The following is a 25,228-nucleotide window of genomic DNA, read 5'->3' as shown; positions in this document are numbered from 1 at the left end:
CAGCACATGACGATGATTCAAGAGGACACAGATCATTTTCTAAAGTGTACATATTTATTGTATATAAAAGTTCCAGTAAAATTAACCAATATTTAACGATTTGAAAAGAATCCCCAACCATTGTGCATTGTGTTCTTTCGACCGAAGCCATTAACATAACTGAAAGTAAAAGGCAGGAAACGGGTTCGTTTGACAAAACAATCTGTTTATTTGTCAGCTTCCTTTTTTTTTATTTAAAAACATGTACACTTTATTCAGTTTTTCTTTCTTGTTGTTTCTCTTGCTGTTGTTGTCATTTATCGTTTGAGATCTTATTTATCTTGCTGCTTGTGTAGCTTTTACATTGACCAATTTCATTGAATCATGCGCCTTAATGTTTGTATATAGTTCTTTCGTGTATGTGTATGTGTGTGTGAGAGAGAGGGTTTTATTCTTTTTGCTTTACCATTTTCTGCTTACGCTTGCTTGTTTTCCATTCCAACGTGTTTGTTTGTGTTGTTTTACATTTTGTGTTACTTTTCACTTGTTACACCTTTTCTCTGTTCGCTATCTCTTTCTCTCCATCTCTCTCTCTTTTTTTATTTATACTGTAACATTCCCTGCTCACGTCCTGGTTAGTTTTTTTTTTTGTTTTCACGATATTCTTTTGCGTTATTGTTTTTTTTTTATTTTGTTCGCTTTCCAAATGTTCACACATTTTCTCTGCAGTACGATAATGTGTTTGTTTTTTTTTTTTTTGTTTCGCTGGGGTTTTAACTAGTGACTAAGTGTGGATGTGTGTTTTAAAATATTTATTAGATCCATCCCGTTTGCTGGTTTGGGTCGTCGTCCTCAGTACCAGCGACAATGAGCAGGAGTCCTGTGGAGCGCGTTTGAGTGTGAGTTTGAGTGTTTTTTGTTTTTTTTTGTTTGCTTCTCTCTTTACATTTAAGTTGTGATGCAAATGGGTAAAACGAATGCGATGTAAAACGCGCGATGGTTTTGCTTTGCCTTCCCCTCGTCTAACCCAATCCCTCATTATTCCACAGTTGGGGGGGGGGGGGGGTCAGAAAGCTCTAGAAAAATTTGGCTTTTACCTATGTATGCGTCGCTTGACGGGCGTATATCGTTCTGTTTTTTTGAGTGTGTGTGTTTCGCTGAGACATAGTGTTTTGCTACTAATGGCCATAGTTGAGTAGGAAGTAGAGCTAACGCCTTTCCCTTCCGTTCAAAGTAATCCCTTTGTCGGAGTTGAATTAACCTACCAATGAGTGCGTTCTCTGTCACGTTTGCTGGGCATTAGCACACCATTTGGAAACAATCAACGATAGAACGGCAACAGAATCGAATGTTGATTCCTTTGCGTTTTTACAACTTGCATCCGCTGATAAACCTGTAGTTTGTTTTGTTTCTTCCTTCCTTTTAATGTGTAGGTAATAGAGCGTAACATTCATTATTGGGTGCATAATCGGGGGGATAGAAAAAAACATAAAACGATGCCCTACCTTTCCTTTAGTCTCTGGGTGTATGTACACAGCGAGGAAGAAAGTAATAAAGATGCATGCTTTACGAGATGCTTCAGGGAACGAGAGTGCTGCTCGTTCTATCGCTTCGTTTGGGGTTTTTATTCTTCCGCGAATGCAAGTAACCTGTCCCACCGGCGAAAGGTGAGTATTGAGCGACGACTTAAATCGCAATAAAATTTTAGCTAAGCTTGATTTTGCTATAGAATTTGTCAATCAACATATCTTGAAGCCAACAATGGATGATCCTGCTTTTGGCTGTTTTGTGGTTTTTACGATGCTTTATCTTTCTTTTCTTTTGTTGTTGTTTGTTTTATTATGTATCACATTCATTTGTTTACTTTTTTACTAGAGTTCCACTGTTTGCAATAATGTAACACACATCTGTTAACCTCCTTGTCCCATTTAGTTGAACAACTTAGTGTAGATGATAAGGAAATTTAATTGGGGTATAAAAAAAGCTTCAAACATACAAATAAGCACACCGTATTGATAGGATATTAAGTCGCTGGATTGAATATCAAACAGAGCATAATGAATCTACTACCAAAATAAAAAACTAAATTATTTCGCAGATAATTCATTCAACGAACATGTCAACAGACGCTGGTACGAAAAATTATCTACTTCAAACTGAACGCTATGTACGTGTTTTTCTCATTCATCCCATTCACCGTAGAAGCTCTCAGTTGGCGCATCATCCCAGCGGACCCCACCTTTGTCGGCCACCGTCGAGACAAACAGAGAAAAGTACAGGAGAATGCACTTACTAGCGGTACGAACGCAGCGTCACGGATCGCCCCGATGCAGGCCAGCAGCAGCGTGACGTGACCAATCGCCATCATCCAGCAGCCTGCAGCGAAGCGCCAACACGAAACAATAAAAGCGACCGAGCGAAGCAAACCAATGCACGGGCCTGCGAAAGCAATCCGGACCACTTCCAGCGAGCTGATGGTGCTGGAAGCGAACAGACACAGCAGCAGCACGGCTGGCACGGTGGCGATGAGCAACCGGTTGCGGGCAAAGCTCGGACCGAGCAGTCCCGCGGGGCTGGCATTTTTCGAGGCCAGCGCTTTGGCCGCCGTCTCCAGGCAGCTGCGAAACTCGCGATAGTCCAGCCTGGTAATGGCACAGTAGTGGTTGAGCAGGCAGACTCCCTCGCAGGTGCTGGTCGCGTGGCGCACGGAGTTCGCCCTGTAGTACCTGGGGAAGGTAGAGTTGGAAGGGAAAATCGTTAATTAGGATGATTGGGAAAGGACAATTATTTCTTTATTTATGGGATTTCAATAAATTTGACACCAATCTCAAAATAAAGTTTTCAAAGGTCTATTCATTGAAATAGGAGCCCAAAACACTAAAAAAGAAAAAGGTTGAATGGTGATTGAAGCATTGCAGTCATTATTATGACGAAGAAAGTCGATAAACATCAAGCCACTGTTTGTTCCTAAGTAACCCTTTAAAAAAGTCGTCCAACTGGCAATTTTATCCTGCAAAGCCGGAAGCATACTTTGAAGTCCATTAGAAAATATCCTGCTAAAAGCTCCCATCACTAGCGTGATATCAAAGCAGCAGCAATAAACAATCCATGCTGTGAGAGAGTGTGAAAAGTGGTGCTCTGTGTGGTCTAAATAACCTTTGCCTACCGAGGACAGCAGAGCAAGACGAGAGTGTGTGAACTGAGCTGACAGAAGATATTAAATTCCATTGCCAAGACGAGCAACTCTTCCACGACCCACGAACGACAAACGAACGCCTAACGACTCGCTGCAAATGACAACCCAACACACGGACGGAGCTTTTGAGCGAAAAAAAAAAAGAACGCACACAAAACTTTTCTGATTTCACACAAGACAGATTATTGTTAACTCCTTTCCGTTTTCCTTCTCTCCATCTGTCTCTTCACCCTTCTCTCCTTCGTTCATCTGCGAACATGCGATCCTTTCCGAAACGGCAAAAGGCTTGTCAGCTACACGCGCGCGCGTAGGGTGCAAATTCCGTGGGACAGTGGGTGAGATGGCAACCGAGCCTCATTCCACCCCATTCCGGTCGAGACCCATTTCTGTCCACCGAGAAAAGCGCCCGGCAGCAGACTTTGTTGCGTAGGGCGACCGGCCAAAACTTTTCCATCCCTTCAAGTGGGTTGTGGTTTGCCGGGGATCGAGGCAACGAGGCAACGAGGAAGGTTGAGGCCTTGAAACTAACACCGGCAATGACATGTTCGTGCTCGGTGGGATGGAAAACGCTATCGTGAGTTTGGTGGGCATGAAATATGCCGGTCCGGCAAGGGTGTGTGTGTGTGTGTGTGAGGATATTCGAACTTCAATCACTGTGCGAGATAAGCAATGATGGGACACGCCGGTCCGGACACCGGGCTCCCCGGATAGGCAACGCCCATCGATTTCTAGATGTATTCCAAGAAGCTGGCTCGAGCTGGCTCGATACCGTCTTGGTGGCAGTCGTGAAAGGGTTCCTGAAGGTCCTCGGCGTTTCCGTGGACAACGGTGATGACAACGATGAGGAAAAGCAACCCGCTGGATACCGGAGCGTGTGGATGAATGATACAAATAAAATGCTAGATTACTTTACCCTCACTCTGCTGGCTTCACTCCCTATTCCATTGCTATCATCATGATATGTTCGTTAGGAATCGGAATTGGGTTTCGGGATTGACAGGCACACACACACACACGAAAAATGGGAAAGAAAAAAAACTGGAAGAGATTTGAATCTGAATAAGCCATAGCAAATCCCAAAATTGCTCCTTTATGCGACCACACACTTGCACGCAGGCAGTTACCGAAAGGATCGGCAAGGGAACAGAACCTCCAATAAGAAGTAAACATATCTCAAGCTACGTTTTTTTGTTGTCAAGAACGGGAAATCTATGCCGGTCACAGGAAGATGCTCCCTTCCACACAGTAAATGGAATATCGATAGTGTGGCCACCAACCAACGCAAACACTTGCGCACACACACCCTTGCGGTCTCATGGAACGGATAATGGAATGCCGAAGAGGATTTCCTTTTGCAAGAACTCTTCCAGTCATTGAGTTTTTTGAGGCTCAAAGGCTCATTCGGGAATTCGGGGCTTGAAGAATCGATCGAACGAAACTTCCCATTCCCAGGCTCGCTCGATCCGCTCGCAAACCTATTCACCACATAAGGCTTTGTTGTATTGTATGCGTTGAGGGATGGTTCCTACGCAATGGCTTCCGCTAGCGCCACAGTTCAATGGCCGGGCGAAAGTTACACCGGGCGGGCGCTAAGCAACGGCCGTAAGCTCGAAGGTGGCAACCGGCAGCCGGGTTAAACCCACGATCCAACATTTAGCCTCTGTGATTGGCGGAAAGCTAAGGTCACAAACAAACAAATATGAAAGCTACACACCTACACCAACGTCTCATCAGAGCAGAGGCGTAAATGGTGGTCGCGAACGCCCGCGCAAGATACGATCGTTCGCGCCGATAAGCCATTGCTGCCCTATCTGCAGCAATGGGGCCGCAGAAAAGGTAGCAAACGTAAGGGGAAAGGATTTACCTTTCCAAGCGAGGCGCAACAAAAACATAAATACAGCAAACACACCAACCAACGCCTCATGGAGAAGCTTCTCCGGCGGCGTGCTCTGTTTGCGAAAGTCATCTGTCCTCATGTCCCCCGGTCGTTCACCAATACACGGAACGGATTCCAACCGCTTCCACTCGGATAAAATATTGGAATCGTAAATGGGATTAACTAAAAATAGTGCAAAGCTCTCACGGATGGCTGCGTGCGGCGAGATGCGAGGACATGGCGGTCCTGGCGAGGGAAACATTTGTCGAATCTGACATTGTTTTATGACATCGGTTTTTGGTGGTGTAGGAAAAACAGGAAATAAAAATGTCCCCGGCCCGTGCCTTAGCTGGAGCACGTGTGTATGGAGGAGTTTGCTGCGAGGGCGGGCACAAGATTACACGAAACTTTGTGTCCCATATCTTCGGTCGGAAATCCTTAATAAAGCGTACCGGGTTGTTTATAGAAACGGGAAATCTTTTTGCAAATATAAGCCGGGATAAACGGGAGCGGGAAAACCATTCCAAACATTCCTGTGTTTATATATATGGAGGAAGCTACAGACTTACTTCATGAACTGCGCGTCGTCCGCGTTGTTGAAGCGATCGGCCAGATTGTGCAGGGCCAGCGAGGACACCTCGCTGAGACCGTAGTAGTAGGTGGTAAGGTTGTACTCAGGCTGCCAGACGGCTTCCTCCAGCTTGTTCGCTTGCTCTAAATCTAGATAGTACTGCGTGTAGTCTAAGACCTGTCCGGGTGTGGAAGAAACGAAGTTTGTTGTGGAACGAAGAATGTTTATGTTTATATTGTGTCTGTTTGTAGAAGTTGTCGCCCCGGGTGCGCTGCCTTACCTGCCCTGTATCGGTGTCGAATTTGTACAGCCGCATGGCGGGATTGTTGGACTCGCTGCTTCTCCGTGGGCTTATCGATGGAGCAATCATCATCCAGGAGACAGGTTTTCCTGATAAAAGAGGGACAGAAGGAAAGAAAAGTCAATACCAACAGGAACAACGGGATAGGCGGATTTTATTGCTTTTCCCTTGCAAAGCTCCATAAGCTCCACTTACCAACTTCATTGTAAACCACTCGGAACGAATCCGAATGTAGATGGCCGAAGAACTGTCCCTGGATGATCGATGAGTATCGCTTCACCAGCCGCAGATAGCGCACGTTGTTCTTCTCGGTGAAGCTGGAATGCCCGAACGGTACCGTGTGGCCAATGTGGCGCTCGTCCGAGCCTGGTGGTATGTGTCCTACGATATATACCTGCGCATGTGTGCAAGAGAGACAGAGAGAGCAAGCAGAACGTTGAGTGATTTGATTTAGTATTTAGTGTTTGTGTGTGTGTGTGTGTGTGTGTGTGTGTGTGTGTGTGTGTGTGTGTGTGTGTGTGTGTGTGTGTGTGTGTGTGTGTGTGTGTGTGTGTGTGTGTGTGTGTGTGTGTGTGTGTGTGTGTGTGTGTGTGTGTTTGTGTGTGAGTGTGTGTGTGTGTGTGTGTCTGTGTCTGTGTGTGTGTGTGTGTGTTTGTGTGTGAGTGTGTGTGTGTGTGTGTGTGTCTGTGTGTGTGTGTGTGTGTGTGTGTGTGTGTGTGTGTGTGTGTGTGTGTGTGTGTGTGTGTGTGTGTGTGTGTGTGTGTGTGTGTGTGTGTGTGTGTGTGTGTGTGTGTGTGTGTGTGTGTGTGTGTGTGTGTGTGTGTGTGTGTGTGTGTGTGTGTGTGTGTGTGTGTGTGTGTGTGTGTGTGTGTGTGTGTGTGTGTGTGTGTGTGTGTGTGTGTGTGTGTGTGTGTGTGTGTGTGTGTGTGTGTGTGTGTGTGTGTGTGTGTGTGTGTGTGTTGGGAATGAAACAAGAAAAACCATTCTGCGGTATCAAAAATTCAATTATGAAGCCATAAAACTTAAGACATCAAATTGGACGCTTTCGGCCACTTTCGTACCATGGGGACACGGGACAGCAGTTTGTGTCCGGCCCTGACATAAAGCGACACCGTAACACTTTCACCATTGACATCGACCTAACCTGCCTTTCCCCTTTTTGTGATGAGTGAACGCTTTGATTGGATCAAACCGAGAACCCAGAAACCTATCAAATCAGACAGCCAGGTAGCCAGCGAGTCAACCATCCTGGACCGGCTTTGACTCTGTTAGCCACATAAATGAACCACAATCTCAAGGAATTGGATATTGATTGTCATAAAATCGTCATAAAACCACAGCCAGGTTAAAAGCCAGGTGCGTAGCAATGGACGATTTTTCGGAAAGAGCTTTCCGAAATTGCTTCCCAGACCCAATGGTGGACTGGAAAGCAATGCTGAGCGACCAAAGAGACTAACAAAACAACAAGCACATCATGGTCAAAGTAAAAAAAATGGGAGGAGGGGGGGGGGGGGGATAAGTCATTCGAACGAGACGAGTTCTGTAAAGTGCCTCTCATCCGAGAAAATCGACGGTATGACTAATGGATTCGAAAGATTGGTCGTTTCGTTCGACATGGGGATGATGAATTATAGAGAGGCCCGCCAGACGTTGGTGTCGGTGACATCCATCCTTTAACCAGTGCTGTCCAAGGGGCGAGTGGGGTCCGGGGCAACCAACCGGGGCTTTCGAAACTAATGCGATTTTACCGGCAAGAGGTTTCGAGATATTGATTTGAAGAAGCAGATGTCCTACTCAACATCAACAAAAATACCTTCCTTCACTAACACACACACGCATACTCGCACACTAACATAGCGTAGAGCTTTCAGTAAGCTTTCGGTATCAGACTTCCCTTCTTCTACCGCTTTGACCTGGCAAAGGGCAAGAGACGGGCCGGCTTACACAGTTTCGCCACACTTGTGACAAGCGGTTGAATTGTTAATGCATGTAAGATGTAAATCTCTGGCCAAATTCCCAACGAGCCAACCAATATTTCTCAACCCGGGCGCTTAACCACAACCACCACTAGCGGGGGTTGGGTTTGGCAGGTGCAAAGGAGGGTGGGGTGTGGCAAATGACAAAGTTAGAGCGTCGGCAAGCGCTTTGGTGCGGCACCGCAGCAAACACCGAAGCGCACAGATTCAATTATTCATTCGTCTGGAGATTGCAAATAATGGAACATAAATTGAAACTGTCGCGCGAACCTTGAGCCTTTGTAGAACGAGAGTGAGAGGAGTGGGAAAGGTGAGAAAAAATAAATTGTTATTACAGCGCCATTATGTCAGAGGAAGCGGGATTACCAACATTGAAGGTGGTGAAGGTTCGGAAAATGGACTTGGGCAGCAAGCAATTTCGAAATTGATTCATGCGAACTCAAAACAAGGAACGCAGAGCAATCACAAGAACTTTGTGGCTTTAATGACATTGAGAAGAAATTATCTTATTACAATGGCATTTTCGTTTATTTAGTTTTTGTTGTTTTGAATTTGAAAATACTTTGATAAACTACATAGGTGGGATACAGTTGCCTTGAGATTCAGTCTTGGAAGGGTATTTGTCTTGCGGATTGCATATTTTAAGGCTGTTTATATCTTATTGGAAATTTTTTCCTAATCCCTAACCATCCTTCGTTCAATCTGATTAGTTTCTCTCAAAATAAAACACCACAAAGGGATTGCACCACTTTGCGAGAATGAATAGAATCGATGCAATCTATCGCCGAGCGGATAAACGGATTGCCGAATTGTGATCGCTCCAATTGGCTCGTAAATCAATTTTGGCATCAGTGTTGTGCTTTTGTTTTATCCGTTCGTGAGCATTTTTTGCTTTTTGCAGTAGCAGCAGAACCAAGAGTAGCAACAACAAGAATAACAAATCGGTTGGACATCGGGAAGCTTCTTATGACCCGGAATGACCCCGTACGTGCAATAACCGCATCGAATAAATAGTACATCGAATGGCGCTCGAATCTCGGCCGGCTTACGGCTTGCGGTACGTATCTATCGTCGTTGGCAATTCCGATCATGGTACGCTTGTCTCGGCTACGATGGCGCTGGATTGCATCCCATCGAGCTGATTGATGATTATGATGATTGCCCCGGAACGGGTTCTCGCTTGGACGACGCTCTCGGTAGAGCAGATAGTATGAATGATGTCCGGCCGCTGGCCCTCGTGATGTTGCATGAGCAATTGAATAGCGAACCGCTTGTTCGTACGGTGGCGTAGGCAGCCCATCATGCACGTTTTCCCATCATGCTGCACGTTTTGTTGAGCGATGGGTAGGTTAGTTGAATTAGAAATTCAATTGTATGCTGTCTATTAGCAGTGGGTAGGTTGCGTTCGTTCTACGCGAGTGCTTCAGAGCAGCGTAAAGGGAATACCAACCTGCATTAATTTAAAGTATTTTTCAATCCACTAAGAGAACCATCGATTCCACTAATTCTGCTAATTCAACTTCTGAAAGTGAGTCATCTAATTTATCTTTCCCATCTTAAGCATCCGATCCATTGTTTCGCAATAAATTTTTAACCACCCTTCCTAACGTGTTTGCCAAAACGATTCGCATTATCTCTTATCGCACACAAACTGGGGCAGCCAACTGTTCGGCTGTTTGCCGGAGCGCAATTATCTTACAAAGCAAAAGCAAAGAAAAAAGCAGTGAACGCGCCAAAGAACGCAATGGGAAAAGTTCTGCTCGTGCTTTTAATTTTACAGCAAGCAAAACACCGCACGCGTTCAACGGGAAAACTTTGTTCCGATCCGCCGAAGGGATTGTGGAAGCGGCTACATAAAACGTACCGGGCTGGGCTGGTTCGGCCCGAGCTGCTCCCATTAATAGCGGCGTTAATCGATTTTTAATTTAGTTTTAATTTTATCAGCTGCACCGGACAGCTTACGGGCAGGATGCTGATTACTTCCAGCTTTTTTCAGCCCCAGCAAACCCACTCACTCGTCAGCCTCGTCCTCGTCATTGGCGAGGTTCGGGTCTGGGTTGGGAAATTATTTCTACCACACCGTCCACCGGGGCGCTTACTTTGCGCCCCACCGTGGGTTGGAGATTTTAAAACAAACAGATTTGCGATCGCTTCGATCGCTGGCTGCGTAACTGATGCTACAAAAACACTGCCGCCAAGAAGTGTCGAACGTAGAACGGGATAGAAATAAAGCACACGCACACAGAAAAACGGGAAAAGACCTCGCCCAACGATAACGACTTTCGAAGCGACGCAAAAGTGAGCCGAACACACTTTTGGCAGCATCATTTAGTCAAACCCAAGCGCAAACCCTCGCTCCGCATTCTTCCCCCCCGCTTTAGCCACCGACATTTGGGATTGGCCGGAAGAGGAAAGTTCACTCGATTTGTGACAGTGTGACACGGATCGGTAGCACCCTCTGCACAGCAGCGCGGTCGACGTTTTGACGCTCAAAATCATGCTGCGTCCCTTCGGCAACGGCAACCGACCAGCCAGGTCTTCCAGTCTCTCCCGAATTGCCCGCTAGCGACGTCTGCAGTGTCAGTTGGCAAAGTTTCATCAGCATTGGGGCGCTTGGTAGGTACTTTTCCGAAAGCGCGTCGCGGCGCTCATTTATCGGAAATGCGGACAGTGGAACTTTGGGCAGGGTGGGCTAAAAAGTTTTCCCCTCCATTCGGTAAACATGCCTGCGGGGGACGGGCACACCGTGCTGCTCCGTTGGCATAACTTTGCGTTCCTACGGGTAAGCGACGCGACGACAAATGGCACAGCACGGTTTGGTATTACACCCTGAAGGAATCGGTTTCGCCTGACATCTACGCTAAGGAAGTGCGGTGTCATTTTCTACAAGCAACTGACATTCCGGTATGATGAGCGCTCACTGACGATGGTGCTAGTAATTTGAACGGTACAATAAACATAATATTCATCGTTATGCTGCCCATCACGATAGTTATCAGCGGTACGATGAGCTGCCTAAAGACGAGCAGAATTCTTTTGTGATATTTTGTCAGCATTATTGATTGCTATGGCAAAGTCTCTCTTCGTTCAGTTTGAAATCTCTTCTCATTCTACAATTTCTTGTTAAAAATGTGGTCTCGAATTAGAATCATATTGGAAAAGTGCCTTAATTCAACTAAATTATAGTTAAATTATTATTTTACTTTACAATCCTTCATCTTCTTTTTGGCTCAACAATCGTTGTCGGTGAAGGCCCGCCTGTACCCACTTGTGTGGTTGGCTTTCAGTGACTTTACAATCCATCTAGTAAAATGATATTATCAAATGTAGATGCATCCTTTTCATATTTTTTACTTGAGTTTTGGATTGTTCACTGATAGTCTAAATAAAAAGCCACTAGGGTAAGTGTACCAATTGTGGCTATAGCACTAATTATGGCTATAACGAACACTATTTTTGCACTAAAACAGTCTATTTGCATTCTAAAATCACGGAAGGATTTTTCAATTCAAATATGAACATGTTAACACATTTGTGCTTCATTAGTTCCGTACTGCTCACTTCACCCTTGTTATATGTTGTTGTTTGTTAAAAATCACCCTTTTAAATTGTGTTGCCAAGATTTTTGGTATCTTGGTAAGAGCCGCACTGTACGATGTTAGCGATTTTCAAGCACTTAACCATAATTTTATCTCTAAATCATCATTTTGGTGCAAAATATTAGTTTTTTAACGACTACACATCAAAATCTACCTAAATTCAATTGAAAATATGTCTTGTTTCCGTAGGTCCATAATTGGTACAACTAACCTTCGGTGTACCAAATATCGGTGTACATCATGGACAACTGTCAACAAAGCAGACAACTGTCGCTTTGGTCGTAGTACTTAATTTACAAGTGAACAAATTGGGGTGTATCGTTGTTATTTTCGAAATACAGTCAGTCCAAAAAGTATTCGTCTAGCTGAATATTTTGCAGAAAAAGGGGAACTATGGCCGCAATAGGCATGGGGTGGTAAAGTAATCATGGGGTTTGATAAAGGGACTATCAATACACACGTTTTGCTAAAAAATAAGCATTTAAATAGTGCAATAACAACTAAATTATTTAAAAAACTAAAAAAAGTCATTTGATGGGCGCGCAAAAAGTATTCGTCTATCAGACTTTTGGCATAAAATGCGTGTGAAAACAAAGGTTATGGAATCAAAAAATTTCCTGATCTTGTTTCTTATTGCATTTATGATTATTGGTGACTACTTGCACAATTCAAGAACTCATTTGAACCTTTAAAAAGGCGTATTTTTGATCCACTCATCCTACAAGACTTGTTCCAATTATTCGCTGGTGGAGAGGTTGCATTTCCGGGCCATGTGGCCAAGTTCCATTGAAAAATGACAACTGATATCATATTGAGAGTCTACTAAATCATTTTCATCAGTTTGGGTTCAGCTGGTTTGGCGTTTTGGGCAAATGACAATGCCCTGTTTGTTCTCCAGCTCGACTGTTCTGACATATATGATTCATTTTAAGTACAATTTCTCAGAACTGGCACCCAAAGTACTTAAAAACTCCATTAATATGTTTTCCCATCTCGTCTCCTTTAATTTAGAATCATTTTTCTAGCTCTCCTTACCGCACTGAGCCCTAGTATCATGACTCCATGATGCTACCGTTACCCGAGATTTTGATGTTGGATCTTAGTAGACTGTTTTCGCTATGGTAGACGTTGCCCGTATGACCTTGGCGATTTAAACATGTTTTAATATGTTAGTAGAGTCTAATTTGAAACAAATTCCTGAATTATTTGATGCACCTTAACAGATTTGGCCACTTTCTGTGTATGGTATTATTCAAACAAAACATGTTTGTAACAACTCACTCATTCAAGCTATTACATGACCAGCTACGATGAAATGCAGCATAACCCATCAACCAAATGTGACCCATATCTTTTCCTTTTCTTATTGGCCATCACAAAATGCATTGATTCCATGGTAAAATTTGATTTTTTGGACATTAAACCGCTTCTTTCGTTAGATTAACCGTCAAGGATGGCTGCTTACATGGCAGTTTGTCACACAATTAGTGTCAGAAAAATGGCCAAACTCTGATCAAATGAAGGAACGGGCCCTTCCACACATTTTGTAACCTTCAAAAATGGGTAGGATAGGTTAGGCATAAGTTAAAGATACAATTTTCGCCATCATGCTCCAATCATTTAACTCCCCAGCCTTTAGTGCCTCTCTGACCGCTTGAAGTGCAATTGAAACAACAGAAATGCATTATTTTAGAAGGACGTCACCAGTAAATTGATAATAATAAATTTAATTCACGTCTACGTTGTGTTTGTCTAGCGTAAATAATTAAAAAGCTAGATGGACGAATACTTTTTGCGCGCCCATCAAACGACTTTTTTTAGTTTTTTATGTATTTCGGTTGCTATAGTACTATTTAAATGCTTATTATTAAGCAAAACGTGTGTATTGATGATCCCTAAACCTCATCATTACTTTTATTGCCCCATGCCTATTGCGGCCATAATTCGCTTTTTTCTGTAAAATATTCAGCTAGACGAATACTTTTTGGACTGACTGTATAAAGTGTTTTTTTTTTGCGTTTTAGCATCATTTTCTTGTAAAATTATATAACATCGTAAAAGTTCCATCGAAATAACGCAGTCTTGAATGACTTTCATGCGAAAAAAGGTGTAATCTTAACGTCGCTCGTGTCGTACTATAGCCAAGTGCGCTCTTATTCTTCTCTGATCGATAATTAGCGCATAATTCACCAGGAGTATCTTCAAGATAGTTGGGCAATGGCTTCTACAATTTAAACCAATTTAAACAGGCCACCCTGATTTGCACTCCTCTGTGTCTCGGTAGCTGAAACGGTAGCTAGCTTCGGTATAGCTTCCAAATGAATAAATATGAAGAATTGTCAGGAGATATAAAGTGTGTTAAAATACGGTGTTATCAGTAGAATACGTCCCTAACATTGTAGAAGAACTTGTTTCAGCCACAGATATAACAGTGGAGGGGGGGGGGGGGGGTAAATTACTGTTTCGCCCCATCAATTGTGCGATTAATTGAGCGTGGATATCAATAAAATTAGTGATACAGAACGAAGATTTGAAACTGTTAATTTTACTTATTTAATGGTGTTCACTTACTAATTTACCTGCAGTGAACTTATTACTACTTGATTTGAGTTTAAACAACAAATTGATTTTTGGTGTAAATATCTACGAGTTTTGGCTTACAACCACAATTGGTACTGCTATGGCGAATTGCTAGGAACACTATAGCCGTAATTGGTAACTTGAGATGCAATTTTTCATCAAAATTTTCTATTGTTTCGCTAAACGTTGAGTCAAAATAAAAAAAATACACTTGTGCTCTACACATTAGAGGCTTCTAGAAAACATATACACTTTTAAATTTTTACCCAATACTTATTTTTACAGCAGTAAAATCGGAATCTTGATGACATAATAAAGCCATAATAGGTACACTTACCCTAGTTAAAATGTAATAGAACCTTAGCTCGTGATAACAAAGTGTAAACATAAAATGTCCTTGCATCGAATTTAGTTCAAGATAATTGTTACTTAAAGTTCATAAAATAAGTCATAAATATTTCATTGTATTAATGCTCCTAAAAGCGTAATACATACTTTGAAGGGCCACGAAATATTAGATTTGTGTAAACCGTCCATGTCCTCTGCAACATTTCAGAGGAGATGGTTAACTACAAAAGAATTTTCATGAATAATTCATTCCAACTATAAGTATCTCTTTAACCCCACAGCATTTGCAATATTTTTACACATATTTAACACATTAGAACCATCCTCACAAACGACAGGCGTAAATAATAACGCCTGACCAGCAATTCCTCCAGCCTCCCAGGAATGGTGTGGATTTCCACGGACGGCCACGCTGAATCACCTCCCAGCGTTCGACAATTTGTGAAAGTGTCCAACCTTGCACCTGACACAGCGCTTCCAGATAAGCTGACCCGCGTGTTTGCGCACCACCGCCACAGCCGTGTTTTGTCCGCTAATTATCTATGTTTGCACGGTCAGAGCGCGCGCATTTTCGCGCTCGCAAAACCGCAAACCGTACCGTCGACGGTAAACTGAAATAATGTTTGCACGCTCGTGCGGTGTTGGCCCCGCGTGTCGGTTTTGTTTTGAGTTACAGCAATGGGCTGTCGTCCACATGGGGGGGGGGGGGGAGGGGAGGGGGGGGAGTAAGGTATGGAGCACCATTCTCGGGTGCGAACACAGAAAGTAAAGCACCCCAAGGGTCCCAATAATGGTGGACGTGGCCGGGATTCGCCCGAAACGCACCAAAGATCAAAGCTCAATTAGTGACAACGGGGGACCCACTTTACGCGGAAACCCCGACACACACACACACGTGGTGAGATAAATATTTGCACAAAATGAACGATTCACACGCGCGGTGTGTCCCACGCCCTTCCGGCGTGTCCCAGGAACCAGCATGCCGGCACGATAAAACTGGAGCTAAAGTTTTGGTTTAATCAGGCTCAGGCTTTTAATGGTCGCGCGATACTCGCGTTGGTGACACCAAATCCGCACCTGACAGCAGGCCAGTGCCAGCGCGTTAATGGGAACATGTTTGGGATTAATCTTTGCCCATCGCTCCATTCCTTCGCACACTTTCGCCAGCGTGGTGGGGACACTCATCAGCTACACTCATAATTAAGTAAAGCAAGAGCAGACGCCCGAGCGAGATGAAAACTTTCCACACTTAATTCACTGCCAAAAGTGCGCTCAAAAGTCCACCAACGACTCCACTGTTGCAAAACTTCCCCATCCCAATAGTCGTCTAGCAGCAGCGAACTAAATCCCCGGGCTTAAGAAACTAGCATTAGCTCGACATCTTTCTTCGGACAAAAGTCGGACGAATTTCATCATCCAGCCACGCCGTGGTGGTGGGTGTGCTATAATTAACGACTTTCCCTAATGGCTACCGGCTAACGGCCAGCAGTCCACCTACTTCCCGCACCGTGCTGGCCAACCGTTTGCCCCTTACCGGGGCGTGTACCTACGCTGCTGCCGTCATTACCTGCGCCAATGCCTGCAACGGTATCATCATTACGCACATTCTTGCAAAAAAAAAAAAACCTCCCCGAGGCCGGTCTGGTCTGTCGTCTGCAGCTGTCGGTCGGACTGAGGCAAGCAATGAAGACCGTCTTAGCGGGTGCTTTAGTTGATAAATCCAGTTCCATCGGGGCATTTTTTTCTTTTGTGGCGCAGTGCCTGCTTTAAGGGGCCTATTTTTTGCGCCCACTCTGCTCTTCTATCTTTAATATCTCACCCATGCCTATCTCATTAAAAAAGGCAAGGGCCACCACACCTTGCCTTCATAACACACCGGCACACCGGCCTGTGGGACTTTGGGCAACAGATTAAGAAACATTTCTTAACCATTAGCCTGCGGCTGGGGCGTACCTTTTCGCAGTTGTGTGTTTTTAATTTTGTTCTTCCTCACCATACTCTTTCGTTTTCGTCTTTCCAGCCCGGTACCAGGAAGCCTGAACTGATTTAAAATTTAACCGAAAAAAAGGGAAGTGTATACATGGAGGGAAACAAAAGGATGGGCTTTTTTTCGCGTCATGTAGACGGCAATCACGCGTAGCTGGAAGGAACAGCGCAAACACAGTGGCGCATAGGAGCGAACGCGAAATACACAACAAATTCTGAAAACTTCATTAACCAACAGATTAACAACCGCGTGGATAATGGGAAGGGATTTGGTCGCAGGCAGAAAAAGAAAACCTCGTTGCGTGGTACAACCAAAATGAAACCAAAAAAAAACTCGTCCCCCAAACCTAAATTCCCCCTTTCAATTCCATAATCGTGCTTTGTACGATCTGCAAACATCGCCTGTTTGCGGGCGCAAGCGAGAGTGCGCACCCAAAGCAACCCCCTAACCCAAGCGGAACCTTTGTAATGAATTTAGATTGTGTGTCTTGAGTAAAGAGGACCATATTTTTTAAAACCGCCACCGGCCTAAACTGACCTAAACGAACAAAGCCGTAGCACACGCACCGGCTAGCGGGCATAAAACGATTCTCTTTAATGAGCAAAATCAGCGCTTGCTGTTCGCGGTAGCCTTGGTAGGATGGTCGAATGATCGTTGGCGCTTTGGTAGGAGAAAGCAGAAAGCACAGCCATGTAAGGCTGAGCAGCAAACACAAAAAATCCCACGAGCACGACCAGCTAAGAACGGGATTCCAACACGAGGTATCCTTGGCAACGCGTAAACGAACGGTTGTCGGGTGTCTTACCGCCATTGCGTCGTCACAGATTGTGCAAATGTAGACGGCCAAATGGTGCCGGGTCGCGGTGGTTTTTGTCGAAGGATGGATTGCACCGGAAAGAAAAGGCAAAATTAAAAGCAACAAAACCCTGGCGAAGGGCAAATGTTGCTTCAATGTGTGTGTTTGTAACACTGTAAACAGCGCGAAAAAGATTACACTCGGAACTGTACACCCAACGCCCACGCTCATCCCCATTTTGCAGCAGAACTTTGCTGCCGCTGCTGCTGGTGGACTTTTTTAATTAATTTTAATTTTCCTTCCATTCCTATCGCAAAACCGCCATCCCTCACGTGTTGCAACAAAGTGCTCCGCTTTGCTTGTCCGTTCGTGACGTTCAGGATGCATTTGGATCAACGCGGGGGGGGGGGGGGAGGGATGAAAACTCTGTAACATCCTTTTTGTTTTCTTTGGCTAGCAGAGAACACAAAAAAGGCAGAAAAGAATGAAAACAATCTCATAACCCCACCACGGACACTAATGGTGATCCTTTTCGGTTGCCGGTTGCCGGAGGATGCAACACCGGTTGGAGGATGCAGCAGCAGCAACAAAGATACAGGCGAAACACAACGCAACAAACGACGACAAAGTGTAACGGAAGGACAGCAAGAAAAAGGGCAAACCGTTCAAGCTCCGTAAGTGGAGAAAAATAATATCACGTCTTGGATAGACAATGGGCTTCGGGATCAGAGGGGATTCGCCTGCTGATACTGATGCAGCAACACTAGCAGCTGGCAAAACAAACCCCGAACGGAACTGGAAAGAAACTTCTGCGTCGTTTGGCTTTGTCGTCGGTGGAGATCTTTTTTTTTTTTTTTTTTAAATTTTCTCCGCCACCACCGCGAAAGTTTTGCACCGTTCTCATGCCGCCTGTGGGTGATGTTTTCGCCCTGTTTCGATACTCATTACGGTGCAGTTTGTTGGTGTGCACTTTACCCCTTTTTTTCTCGCCGGGCGAGTTTTCATTCGGTCCAGCACACAGTTCACAGTTCGCTGTTCGATGCGTGTTACACAGATACACGCTAGCTGACGTGGTATTCGACAGCTGGTGTTGCTTTAACTGCTTTAAAGACGCTTACTTTCAAGTTTAAAAGCTCAAAGTTCAAAATTGAGTGAAGTTTTTTGGCATTAGTTGAACCAGAACAACATTCACCACAACGATTCCCGGATTTTTGTTGAGTGTTTTGGGTTTTGGTGGAATTTGTTACCTTTAGTTAATGGAGTATTTGAGCTTTTAAGTCTTTGGTGAAGTTTTGTGAAATTGAACTCAGATTAGTTGGAATTTTAATTTACAATATCATTATATCGAATTATGTTTGGTTGCTTGTCGCCTTGCAAGGCGTTTATGAGAAGGAAAACATAGTGATAAACGTTTTTGCTATCTAATAGCATACATTTGGGCGTTTGATTGCATCCTTTTAGGCGCCTACTTATTAAATCGCATTTCATCAATATTCCTTTACCAAAACTAGTTCAAACAAACGGTTTTGATAAGGTTAACAAAAGTCTTGATGTTCTCACTGCATTCATTTCCAGAGATCAAACAAACTGTGCCTAGTTCATCCGCTCGTAAAACGCGCTGTCGAACGCTCACTTGTCAATGTCAATGTCAATGTCAAGCGTTAACAGTTCCGACAGCAACTTCACGCCTCTACAATTGATTGATAGTATAAGACTCGTGAAATTCTGTTGCGAAGCTTTCAGAAAGCGGAAAAAATGACTGTTTTGACAGGTTTGCTGTGGCAGCGCGTAAAGGCAAAACATACAAACCGCAGCGAACACTGTTTGATGTGAAAAAGCTTCACTATTTACACAAACGTTTCGTGGAAAACGGCAAATAAAATTCAATTTGTCGCATACTTACAGTTTCCTTATTTCTACTCGACTTTGCTAGAACCTCCTCCAGCCACTCCCACTGCTTCTCCGACTCGTGGCTGCTTGATCCCGATAATGCACTGGCGTGGCCACCGATACCACTGTCCGCTAGGTTACTACTGCTACTATATCCGTTCCGCCGGTCGCTGTACAGATAGCCGGAGGAGCTGCCCTCCCGGCTGTGGTAGTGTTTGCCCATGTGGTGGTCCCCGTAGTGGCCGCCCGCTGGGTAGTGGTAGGACCCGTCCGGCCGCTGCTTCACCGCGGACGAGTGCGACTGCGAGTACTTGGCGTCGTGTCGCATGTAGTTCGTGTTTAAAGCTATTATTCTCAGCCGGCTCTTTGTCTGCTCGATCGTATAGTAGCCACCTGGAGTGGTTGAAGAGAGACAAAAAGGAAAGCAAACAAAAAAACCAACCAGTGAGTAATTAATTAATGATGAATTGAGGATTTTCGTTGCTGGCTTGTGTGCGTGCGTGTTCTGTGTAATGGTATCCCTTTCATCCATGCGTGCGCTCTTACCTTTTTCGAACGTTTGCACCGCCTCGAGCGGCAACCAGTGGCGCCAGAGGTCGCCGAGCTGTTCGAAGTTGGCACTACCGTCCTCGTGGCCGAGCACCGGAAACACAAACTGTGACGGAAACGTTCGGCTCATCAGCTCCGTAATGTTACGCAGCACGTCCAATCGCTTGGTTTCGTGCATTCGCTTGGCAGAATGAGAAAGTCCATCACTGAAGGAGAAGAAACGAGAGAGAAGGAGAGAGAGAGAGTGAAAATGTGTGTGTGAAGTAAATATGTAACAATTGAGAGCGGGGTGACGCATATAATTATTTTTATACCACTAAAGTCGTAACACTTGACACATTCAACATAATAATGGGTGACACTTTTCACACAAAACACTACTTGTATGAAAAGAACACTGAGAGAAGCATACAGTGGAATGGATGCTTGCAATGCACATTGGGCAAACGTCTGTATAAAATCGAAAACCCAACATCATCGCAGGGGTACACCATAATCATTTTCTTAAAATTGATACTTAAAATTAGTTGAAACCAAAATATTTCACGTTTTCGTCTTAAACTTACTGAGATGTAGGCCATCAAAGTATAAACTTTGTGTTTTTTTGTCCCAAATTTGTTTTTTTTTTTTGTTATTTTATTATTATTTTGTTATTTTTGGAACAAACATAAACCATCATATTTTAGTAAATGATGGTTGAATTATGATTATAAATGTGTCGTTTTAAAGGTTTTTGTGTCATACTTTGAAATAATGTCTGAATATTTTGAAAAAAATTGTTTTTAAAGTTTATAAATGATTGAAACCCAAACATCACTGCCGAATTTTTATATATTTTCATTTTGGAGAGTGTTTTTTTTATAATTCGACTCGATTTCACTCGTGAGTCGTATATCATAGGAAATATCATAATTTTTCCTACGTATTGACGTTGAAATTAGCTGCGATCATCCGCGACCCCGAAAATTATTCAACTTTTTCTTGTAAATAGCGCGAGCAATTTTGTGTTGTGTTGTTGTATGAGACATACACCTGTCATAAACGGGTATTTTAAACAAACACGCATAAAAAAACCAAACTGAACAGAGGAAAAACAGTTTAAAAACAGTCGTAAGATAGGGATAAGCTATTTCAAAAACTAACCGTGAAAAACTCGGCTTTTTTAGTGCATAATAATTAAAAATCGTTTTTAGTAAGGAACTTATTCCGCTTTCGTTTTAAATCCTGACAATTTTTGTTCTTAAATTATTAAATTTTATTCGGTGTCTTGACGATTTAAGTATAGGACTGTCCTGTATTGTAAGGACAATTGTATTGAATGTAGAAAAACAGCAATAGCACGAGGAATTGATTTTTATCCCGGCGTTTGTATGGCCGTTGCCCACTGTGCAATGGTATGTGTGTTATAATTGCCTAAATTTAGGCGTTTTATTATAAGCTATGATGTCCTGTTGATGCAACACCTGATAGTAATATTTTTTTTTCTTAAACAGTGTCAAGTAACGATCATAAATGAAAATTTCTAGTCTTTTAATTCTTCACCCGCTTTTTATTGGATTTAACCCGCTTTTTATTGGATTTAACCCGCTTTTCCAGCGAGGAGATACTACTACAGCCTGAAACCCCAATACACTGTCAACCACCAACACCGGACGCATGATTATGTCGCTTATCATTACGCTTCGTTTAGTTTTGGCAGCGGGAAGCAGCTAATGTTCCGTTGCGTATTAAATGAAAACCCCACACAAGCCCCACTTGGCGGTGCCAACACTGCTGGGCCAAAGAGAGCGCAACGCGAGTTTGAGGGAAAGCAAATTCACTTGTTTTGTGACTCCTGTGTACTTCCGCAGAAGAGCGGCTGCCTAAAACAGAAACCATTTTCCGGAGCATTTGTTTTTTTTTTAATTCTTTGCTTGACAGCATCAAGGGCATAGCAAGGAAGTAGCGGGATGTGTGGATGAAGAAGCGTACGGAAACAAATGCACACCCGCGAAAGCACGAGCATCACGACCATGAGATGACAGTTTTCTGCCTGAACGCCAGCACCAACTCCAAGGACAGGTCGTGTTGGTGGTTGCTGAGCAAGAGCAGAAGAAGCAGGAGGACAGGGATAAGATAGATTTCCACATCAAAACCACCAGCCTGTGGTGACGCTTCGCGCCTTGCCCTCCGCACTGACGACACAAAAGCCATTTGCAATGGAAATGAGTGTACGATCACGAACGGTTTGGTGGGACGGTGTTCGTCGGCTTTGGTCCCACTCTCTTTGCCCCCCCCCCCCCCCACCAAATCTTTTTGCCGCATCTTATTGAGGGTGGTGAGGCATGAAATTTATTCAAATCATTCAAATGGCAGCAGGGGAGGGAAATGGGACACCCTGGCACTGTATTTTTGCTCCGAGAAGGAAACAAAACAAAAAAAAAAACTCACATTAGAGCGCAAATAGCACGTACCGGCATTCGCTAAAAATGACTGTTCAGATTCGCTCGATACAATATCGGTGGTGGTGTGCGCTGCGGTGGTGTCGCCTAAGGGTGTGCTTGAAAATGATTTTAAAATTTTTGTTCAACCTCAAAGAAATAATACGTCGACAAGGCTGCTCAAATGGCTTGCGCGAAAGACTTTCAAATACATCATTCGATCGAAAGGTATGTGAAAGCATAAATTTAAAACCGGCGACCCAGAGACACCTTCACCATTGTGAAGGTCCGAAACCTGTCCCTAACGGCACAATTTTCATTTGCGTTTGGCTGACTGTGTGTGTGTGTTTTTACTTGCTGCTTCTCTTGCCTCTTGCGCACACACACACGCCTTCTCCCGCAAAGCAGACTAAGCACAGTGAGTGAATATCGAACCGGATAACAACCGGATTGCCGGAACAATGGTACGACAGCAACGAGGACGACGACGACAGCCGGCCGAACGGTGGTACGATACTGGTGAATAAATATGGAAATGAGCTTCAATAGATTTTGTCCCGGCATGACTTGACCATGTGAATTGAATGGGGTGAGGGAGTATGTGGGAGGCAGCAGAGGAAGGTAACAATTCGATCCTTAGCAGGAGTATCGAGCGAGGTAGCAAACCACTTCACTCTCCGGGAACCAGGGACGAACAAAGCGGCCGAGTGGATCGTGGGCTCCGAGTAATCGAAGGAAAGCAAATGGACGACGATGAGCGGCAAAAAAAGCCCCGGTACAATCGAGAAAAAAGGTGGACAAAGTGAGATATTGACAATGAGGCTTGAATGTGAATTTTAAAAATTGTCGAACCGTAACGAACGGACGGCCTGATGCGACCCTTTTGTAAAGTTTGTGTGTGTGTGTTTGTGTGGCCACCATCGGCTCTGCTTGTACAATGGATTGTAATCGAAACGATCCGGAACGTGAAGGAAGGCCCAAAACGTTGAAAACGCACACACACATTTCGATGGCTGATAGAAAAATGGAAAGATTCAATCGCTTAAGCTTCAATAAATATCCTTTACCGTGACATGCCAGAATTAGCTTTTCGTGATGTTGTTCGAGCCCGGAAGCCGCTGATCGCTGATGAAATTTTCCACCACATCAGCATGACCGTGTAGAAAGACGGTGTGTTGGGTTATTATGGTAGGAAAAAAGGAAGGTAGAAAGGTCCTTCGTTCTTGGATGGAAAATATATTGAAAATTGTTTCATTGGAACGCCTTTGAACAGGAACAAATGGGGAGCATGGTTAAGACAGTTAAGGATAGATGTGAATGTTGATTAGCTTCACTAAATGGCTGGTGTATGCCGTGGTGAAGAAATGACATACAGAAGACAAGCAACTTACTTAAAGTTTATGTTAGTGGCTCGTAATTAAACAAAACTGTTGGAAACTGTTTTCCTGTGTGTATGATAATAAGTAGGACACTTTTGTATTTCAATTGCATACATTTAGGCGTAATTTTTTGTCAGAAAAGTATAGTTCTGTATCCACCACCCGACACTCAAAACCGTTATAAATAAATAACAACCTGCGAATAAAATACGATGAAAAATGTTAAGCAGCCAAGAATTCGAAGCGAATGAATGTTTCATCGGTTTTAGCTGCATAGCTGCTTGAATGCGTTGCTCCAACGAGAAAAAAGATTCTTTCCTTCAAATATTTTATTTCTCAAGCAGCAGGCTTGAACGTATTTCGTTCTTTCCCTACGTTTCCGCAAGCTGGTCAACCAAAAAGGGGCCCCACTTGGCGAGCCCACCTCCATCAGAAACGGTAATGTTTTATTCAACCTTCTTCGAGTGCCACTGCAGTGGTTGGAAGCCAAAAGAAGCACCGTTCAGCCGATTTTCATCTTCACCTTGCCTCGATGGGCCATTTTTAAGATGGTTTACAGTGTGGTCGTCTTCCACCGTGTTTCGTGTGCCTTTTTGCTCAACAACTTGGAAGCCGTTTGCCAATATTTTCTTTGCCCGCTCGGAACGGATCTTGCCAGCGTTTTTGTGATCCACTGTAGTGCTGTAATTGAAGCGAAACTCCCCCGCGGAAACTCTTTCTCCACCATCGCGTAGATTACAATAAACGGAAATGGAATAGGAATTTAATTTCTGCCCATTGAGTGCGCTCGAGAGCGGGAAATGCGATGGATGTGGGGGTAAAATAACATAATTAGCTTCAAATTAATTTTACTGAATCTCGTCTCGTTGCCGTTTAAACGTGAATCCTGCCTGGAAGACCGAATTTTATGGCTTCGATCAGCGCAGATCGGTATGCTTCCGGTCGGTGTGCGGATGGAGGGTGAAAGAAACAGCGAGCTTTGTAGCGAACAATGTGTCGGGTGAAGAATTTAAATGAAAATATCAGCTTCGAGCGAATGGAATGTTTCGCTCAAAGTAAGCATTTTCTCGCAAATGCGAACGGATAAGACGATATTCTCGGCCGCTTTGGGCCGCTTATGAAAAAGCGATTGATATTGGCAGAATGGCTGTGTAGAGTGGAAATTGAACTCGTTTCATTTTCTAGCTTCAAGAACAAACAATAACCTGTTTAAAGAGAAAAGGGATGGGAAAACCCGACTTCAAACATATCAAAACTTTGCATCATTTCAATAACATAACCATCATTAAAATACAGGTAATCGTTCCATTGAACACACAAAAAAAGGAAACAAATGCCTTTAGAAACCCATTACGTACACTTGCGGTCCAGCACCTTCAAACCTTCGAGAGAAGTGAGTGAGTTTTGTACTTAATTGGCTATTTAATTAGAACCGAATGGAATGATTGCTTTCCGTTCAACCGCAACCGAAGCTGCCAGATTTCGAACGCAATGTAAACATAGCCCTGCTATGCCAAATGCTCCAAGCCGTTCCCTTTTCCCAAAACGTCCGGTTCCGCTTGGGCCCCCGCAGACGGTGGTGTTCTCAGTAAGTCGAAATCAAAATCGAATGCAAAAGAAATTATTTCATTTACCATGGCTTCCTCCCAATGCCACAGCGCTCTTGTTTTTCTTTCCCTTCCTCTCATTTCACTGCAGACTCTTGTTCCTGTTAGACGGGGAGATGGGTAGAGAACCTTTCCCTTTGGCATTTCTAATGAAATGAGAGGCAGGGTTGCTAC

At 43.9% G+C, this 25,228-nt stretch overlaps 1 protein-coding gene across 1 annotated transcript in view; it reads right to left on the bottom strand.

Annotated features, from left to right (window-relative positions):
* Positions 1-2,110: 2,110 nt before the first annotated feature.
* The window catches only part of LOC120950424 (acid sphingomyelinase-like phosphodiesterase 3a), a 53,817-nt gene continuing 30,699 nt past the window's right edge, over positions 2,111-25,228 (bottom strand). The window contains exons 4-9 of the mRNA XM_040368425.2: positions 19,646-19,854; positions 19,113-19,492; positions 6,119-6,317; positions 5,903-6,012; positions 5,621-5,799; positions 2,111-2,705 (exon numbers count right to left, since the gene is read on the bottom strand). Of these exons, the coding sequence (XP_040224359.2) occupies positions 2,126-2,705; positions 5,621-5,799; positions 5,903-6,012; positions 6,119-6,317; positions 19,113-19,492; positions 19,646-19,854 (1,657 nt within the window). The 3' untranslated portion in view covers positions 2,111-2,125. The remainder of the gene's footprint in view (positions 2,706-5,620; positions 5,800-5,902; positions 6,013-6,118; positions 6,318-19,112; positions 19,493-19,645; positions 19,855-25,228) is intronic.

Source organism: Anopheles coluzzii, chromosome 2 (assembly GCF_943734685.1).
Source record: "Anopheles coluzzii chromosome 2, AcolN3, whole genome shotgun sequence".
Classification (NCBI taxonomy): Eukaryota; Metazoa; Arthropoda; class Insecta; order Diptera; family Culicidae; genus Anopheles; species Anopheles coluzzii.
This window is presented reverse-complemented; position numbering and strand designations above follow the sequence as displayed.